We start from the raw sequence: 6,840 nt of genomic DNA, 5'->3' as shown, positions 1-6,840 counted from the left end.
CCGCTCTTTCCCCTTCTTAAATATGGATTCATAGAGGTGTTTCACCATCAGTGATGGACTCAACCTGGTCTAGAGGCGGGTTTGCCTTAGAGCCAGGGAAGCTTTTAGCAGCTTCTCACAAACGCCACCCCTGTAGCCCCTCCCTCACTACCAAAAAACCCCACCACACAAACTAAACACACCCTTTTTCCTAGAAGAGGCTGAACACCTGCCCGCCAATGGGAAGTAGTGAATGAATTCTGTATTTTGCTTTGCTTGTGTGTGCAGATTTTGCTTAACCTGTTAAACTTTATCTCAACCCATGAGTTTTCTCACTTGTACCCTTTTGATTCTTTCCCCCATCCTGCTAATGAGGGAGTGATTGAGCAGTTGTTTGAGGCTTAGCTGCCTACTGGGGTTAAACCACACCACAAGGGTAGTTGCTCCAGTTTGTGCTGGGGACCATGCCCTGTGGCACATCACCAACGTTCTTGAGCACATGTATATGGCACTCAGTGGAATTTCTGGACCACTTCAATGCACAAACTGCTGTTGTCTGTTGAATGCTGTCTCTCAGGGTGACATAGTTTTTCCTTATATCTGCCTGGGGTTTTCTATGTTGAACTTTTGTCTGATAGTTCTCATTCTAACTAGGCACTTTCAGGTAGAAGAATGCAGGAAAAGCACCTTTACCTTCTCTTCTTAAATGATGAACAAATCTAGATGTTAACCTCGCCTTGTACATAGGATACTTCAGATCCCTAACTATTTTGTGGCCCTTCAGTAGACTCATTCCAGGATGTCAGTGACTTTATTGTTCTGGAGAGGCCAAATCTGGACACACTACTGCAGATAAGATCTCACAAGTGCAGAGTATAATGGAAGAATCACCACAAAGCTGTTTTCTAACCAGTAGACCACAGCCTGTCTGGTTATGTGAATTTAATGCTTACATTTCCCTTTACTGAACTTCATGAATTTGCCCTTGTTGAATTTCATGAGGTTCCTATCAGCTCGTTTATCCAAGCTTTCAAGGTCCTTTTGAATAGCTGTCACGTCCTCCTGAGCAATGGCTCTAATTTGGTATCACGCATGAACTTTTTGAGAGTACATGCTATGCCTTCAATTGGATCACTGATAAGGATGTTAAACGGTGTTGACTAGAGTTTTCATGACTGTGGGATACCAGTGGTGAGTGGCCTTCCTGTGGGTCTTATACCCATCTCATAGTCCATTTATTCAGCTCATACTCCACCAGTATGTCTGTCAGTATAATTTAGAGGACCATCTCAAATGCTACAGTCAAGAAAAACAATATCCATTGTTCTCCACTTAGCCACAAAGACTGTCATGTCCTCATAGAAAGCAGTCAGGTTGGTTAGGCACAAATTTTAATCAGATGGTTGTTTCCTATTACCCTTCTGTCCTTCATGGGTTTGTAAATAGCTTCTAGGAGAATTTGCTCATTGAGTATTGAGTTTGAAGTTGAAATTTAAAAGATTTGTATCTATTTTACATATATTCTTTCCTCAAAAATGAAAGAACCCATAGACCTACCTCTGAATCAAGGAAGACTGTTCTTCCACAGAAAAAGTCTTTCCTATTCATAACTGTAGAAAAGGAAGATGGAATCTTCCAACAAGACTGAATTGTTCTCTGTATTAATGTTTCTTTAAGAGAACCTGAAACACTTTAGCTCTTTATACTAGTTTTTATTGGGTTTATTGTACGGTTTTTTCTTCATTTTCTTCTATTCCTTCTTTTCTTCCTTTGCAGATCACTGTTTGTTGGTGCCATTTATCCTTTTTCCTCCATTGCTCCGAGAGCTGGAGACTGTCACACACACACTTTTTAAAGGTTTGCTGGATGCTGTTATCTTTGAATAAGAATTTTAAATATCAATGAATTACAAAAGTATCATCTAGAGTTCAGGTCAGAAAGACTTTTCCTTTCTATGATATTGCTGTTCTGTGTCACTGATTGAACCTAATTTAGGATTAGAGAGCAGATCAGCACGGGAGACATTGTGGTTGGTGACTGCTACAGATCACCTAAGAAAGAAGTACATGAAGCTTTCATTAGTAAGCTGGAAGAAGCCTGACATTTGCATGTCCTAGTCTTCATGGGGGACTTAAATGATCCCAATATCTGCTGGAAGGGCAACACAGCAAGGCATAAGAAATCCATGAGGTTTCTGAATCGCATTGATGCTAACTTCTTCACACAGGTGTTTGAGAAGCTGATGAGGCAAGATGATCTATCTGCTGGGCCACATACTAAGACAAAGACAAAGTGGTTTGGGATGTTAAAGTCAGGGACAACCTTGGCTGAAGTGACCATTAGATGGTGGATTTCAGAAGCCTGAGAAAAGGGAACAAGGCAAATAGCAAGATCACCCTAGTCTTTAGGAGAACAGAATTTGTCTGTTCAGATACTTAGCTGGAGGAAACCACTGGGAGACCATTCTGGAGAGAATAGGGATCATGAGAGCTTTTAATTTTCAAGGTTCACTTCCTCCAAGCTCCAGAGCAGTCTATCTCCATGTGCAGGAAGTCAAGCAATGGTGGCAGGAGGTGCACATGAATGAAAAAGGAGCTCCTTACTGAAGTTAAACACAGCAAGGAAGCATGTAAGAAGTGGAAGTAGGGTCAGGTGTCCTGGAAGTAACATGGAGACATTGCCTGATGGTGCAGGGTTTAGGTTAAGATAACAAAAAATATTCTGGGGCTGAATCTGGAGAGGCAGAAGAAGGGCAACAAGAAGGGCTTCTTCAAGTATATCAGAAGTAAAAGGAAGACTAGGGAAAATGTAAGCCTGCTGCTGAACTGGTCAGTGGACCTGGTTAAAAAGGACATAGAAAAGATATGGTACTTAATACCTTCTTCTTCTTGATCTTTATTGATAAGATATGCCTTCAGGATTTCCAGGACCCTGAGACCCAGGGGAAGTTTGGAACAAGGAATACTCACTCTCAGTAGAGGAAGATGAGGTTGGGGAACTGTGTTGGATTTGCGCTGGGGGCAGGGGGGGTGGCATTTTTGGTATTGGGGGAAGGGATCTCATTGATGGCCAATAAGAGAAGCTCCAAGAAGCTTCCCTTGCTCCAAAGTGTATCCGCCTCCAGCAACAGAGAAACACTTCTTCAAATCAATATTTATGAGGGAAGAACTGGTTTTGAAAAGGAGGAGGAGAGAACCTTGAGGAGAGGCCATTGACCTGAACAAAAGAGGACTATTGGCCTAAACAAAGAGGAGAGCATCGTTGCCATGAGGGAGGAGGAGAAGGGATACAACAGAAAAGCTCAGACACTGGGATCACAGATGAGTGGATGGGGGTAAATGAAGTCCTCTGAAGCCCATGGAAGTTCAAGGATGGATCAGATACCCGCATGTAGGCCATGGAGAACTCCACTCTGAAGCAGAAAGCTGAGCCCGAGGGCAGGTGTGATTGAATTGAGACCCCAGAGATGCTCAACACCAGAGTGGAGGGGGGACACCCCAGGGTGGAGGGAGAAGGTGCACTGGACCGGAGACCTGTCTGCAGCCATGTTGGAGCCAGGAGCTGTGCCTGAAGAGGTCCATGACTCCATGGGAAGCTCACGTTGGAACACTTTGTTTGGGAGGGAGCTCATGCCAGGAATAGTGGCATAGTCCCTGTGCAAGTGATTGGACAAACCCTCCTGGAAGCCATTTCTAATGATATGAAGGGTAAGAAGGTGGTTGATAGTAGTCAGCAATTGGAATATCTTTCATATGAGGTGTGAGAGACTGAAAGAATTAATGTATGTCTCCAACATTGTAGCAAGCTGCAAGTTCTACACAGCAACAAGTTCTACATAACAAAGCAACAGTAAGAGGAGCAGTTAGCAGGATGTAGAAGGCAGTCAGCTGGACACAGAATGTGGGATTGCAGAAGGCGTTTTGGAGGATGACAGTCCTGTGTTCTGACATGCTGAGTAAAACGAGACCATATATGGCCAAAAGTCACACAGAATTCATTGGAGGAAGGGGCTCAATGTCTACAAAGACCCCCTGAAAAGACCCTCTGCAACCACTCTTCACCCTGCACCCTGTGCAGTCGGCCAAGAGTTACATCAGTTCTTGCTCAAAGAGTGGGGGCTGAACTGTAAAAAAGGCACAAACTTAGGGAGCTATGTGTGTGCCCACCACTGGAGATCCACCAGTCTTGCCACGTGCATGCTGACCACCACCAGAGGACTGCCCTGTCCATCTTGGGATCATTGTGGGATCCAAGGTTGGTGATATCTTTCTTTATGCCTTTCCTTTCCTGTCTCTCTCTTATCATATTTTCCCTCTTTTATGGATTTTTCCAGTAAAATCCCAAATCACCCAATCTCCCAGTAAGACCTAGCATTGGCAGTGTTTATCCATTTTCCAAATTCAGGTTATTTTCATTATAAATAAAATGTTTAACTGAGTGTTTGGTGTCGTTTCACCTTAATTTAGCCCAAAGGGTTTTACAGAACTTTAGTCGCTCTCCTCTCGCCTCTGAGGTGGGATGCGACATGAGGAAAGACTTGAGAGCTAGGATTGTTTGATCTGGAGAAGAAAGGGCTCAGGGAAGAGTCTTATCAGTATATATAAATACCTGATGAGAGTAATAAAGAAGATGGAGGCATATGTTTCTCAGTGGTGCCCAGCAACAGGTCAAGAGGCAATGGGAACAAATTGAAATACAGAACATTCCTTTTAAACATAAGAAAAATCTTTTTCACTCTGAGGGCTATTGAACACTGGAATGAATTTCTGAGGGAGGTTATGTAGGTTATTCAAGCAGGGACATTGAACAAGGTGATCTCCAGATATCACTTCCAAACTCAGCCTTTCTGTGATTCTGAGAATGATGAGACACTGGAATAAGTGACATAGCTAAGTGGTAAGATTTACCTCTTTGAAGGTATAAAAACTTATCCAAACAAGTTCCTGATTTAATTGGACTTGCTTTGAGCAGGAGGTTGGCCTATAGACCTCTTGGGGTACCTTCTAATCTATATTATTCTATGATTCTGTTCCAGATTCTGACATAGGTGTAGGTTATCCTAAGGACATCTCAGAATTAGTACTACTAAATAGAGTATCTTTAGTGGGAACTGAGCGAAAAAGTCATTGCCAACTTGGGGACTTCAGATTTGGATAGGATTCTGAGACTAATTAAGGCTCATATGGGTCTAAGAAGCAGAGAGTCTGGGCATAGGTTCTGAGACCCACAGCTGTCCTCCATTTCATTTTTCCCTGTTGTTAGGCTCTGTCCCCCTGACCACTTGCTTTCCTCATGAGATACATTCCTCTGAACAGACTCCTCTCTCCCAAATCACCCAAATCTCCCAAACCTTAGAAATGAACACTAGTAAATTTATTACAACCTGTAGAAATCACTTTTACAGAGTAGAAAAGGAGTTAAATAAATAAGGAAAAACCTAGATGAAATTTGTAGGGCAAGATGTCTCTCCAGTGTATTGTTTTCCTGAGAGCAATTCTGAATTCATGGTTCCTTAAGCAATAGATGAATGGGTTGATGAGGGGTGTCAGGACAGTGTATACCACAGATACAAGTTTGTAGGAGCTGAATGAATCAATTGGCTGGGGCCTGGCGTAGATAAACAGGGAGGCTGTATAGAACACTGTGACCACTAAAAGGTGAGAGGCACAGGTAGAAAAGGCCTTGTGACGTCCCTGGGCTGAAGGGATGCCCAAGACAGCAGCGATAATGCATGCATAGGAGGCCATAATCACAATGAGTGGTACAAGAAGGATGAGCAGGGCCAGTAAGAAATCCATAAGCTCAGCTACTGACATGTTGGTGCAGGCTAGCTTCAGTAAGGGGGAGACATCACAGAAGAAGTGGTTAATGATGTTGGGCCCACAGTAGGTCTGACGTGAAATAAAGTAAACTTTCCCTGTAGAAATCAGGAAGCCACTCATCCAGGAGCCAATGGCCAGATGGGCACAAAGAGTGTGATTCATGATGATTGGGTAATGCAATGGGTTGCAGATGGCCACGTAGCGATCGTAGGCCATGACAGCCAAAAGAGTGCACTCAGTGCTGGCCAATGCCAGGAAGAAGAATAGCTGAGCCATGCAGCCTGTGAAGGAGATGTCTTGTCTCTTTGTCACCAAGCTCACAAGTACTTTGGGCACTGTGACAGAGACGTACCATATCTCCAGAAACGAAAGATTGCCCAGGAAAACGTACATTGGCTTGTGAAGCTGGAGATTTGTCCAGACAAGCACAACAATCATTGCATTTTCTGTCACTGTTAGCACGTAAGCCAGAAAGAATGTAAAAAAGAGCAGAAGCTTGATTTCCTCTTTACCTGAGAAACCAACCAGAATGAATTCAACTACGTGGGTCAGGTTATCTGAGGGCATGCTGAGAAAGCTGCTATAGACTTTGCAAGAGAAGCAGACGTAGCAGCAGTTTGAACAACCACTCAAGCTAGCTTGCATGCACAGACCATGACTTGGAAAACTGTTTGTAATTAGAACTGTTTGGATTGAGAAAAAAAAAAAAAAAATAGTTGCAATGAGTGATTCATAATGAAAAATAACAACCAATGATAACAACATAGCAACTTCATAAAGTACTATTGAGGCACAAAGAGGATTTTCCAAAGTAGACTGCAGGATTTTTCTAGGACCATTTTTGTAAATGCAATTAAGACCACTCTCAAACAACTGTGAGTTACATTTCTGATTCAAACCTCAAGCATCTCATGATACTAACACAGCATGATCTGAAGTGTTATAGGTATATGAAAGGGTGCAGTGCTTAGGATTTTTTTTTTTTCCATACTCTACTGGTTTACATGAGTTTTTCACCCAACCTCCACATTTCTTCTCA

The 6,840-nt window shown here is 42.9% G+C and overlaps 1 protein-coding gene across 1 annotated transcript; it reads right to left on the bottom strand.

Annotated features, from left to right (window-relative positions):
- Positions 1-5,396: 5,396 nt before the first annotated feature.
- On the bottom strand, positions 5,397-6,368 carry LOC104522133 (olfactory receptor 6B1). Its single transcript, XM_010164343.1, has one exon. It carries the CDS (start codon positions 6,366-6,368, stop codon positions 5,397-5,399), a length of 972 nt encoding a protein of 323 aa, XP_010162645.1.
- Between the last annotated feature and the right edge of the window lie 472 nt (positions 6,369-6,840).

Source organism: Antrostomus carolinensis, unplaced genomic scaffold (genome assembly GCF_000700745.2).
Source record: "Antrostomus carolinensis isolate BGI_N321 unplaced genomic scaffold, ASM70074v2 scaffold783, whole genome shotgun sequence".
Taxonomy (NCBI): Eukaryota; Metazoa; Chordata; class Aves; order Caprimulgiformes; family Caprimulgidae; genus Antrostomus; species Antrostomus carolinensis.
Note: the sequence above shows the minus strand (reverse complement) of the source record. Positions and strands in the feature narration are given on the sequence as shown.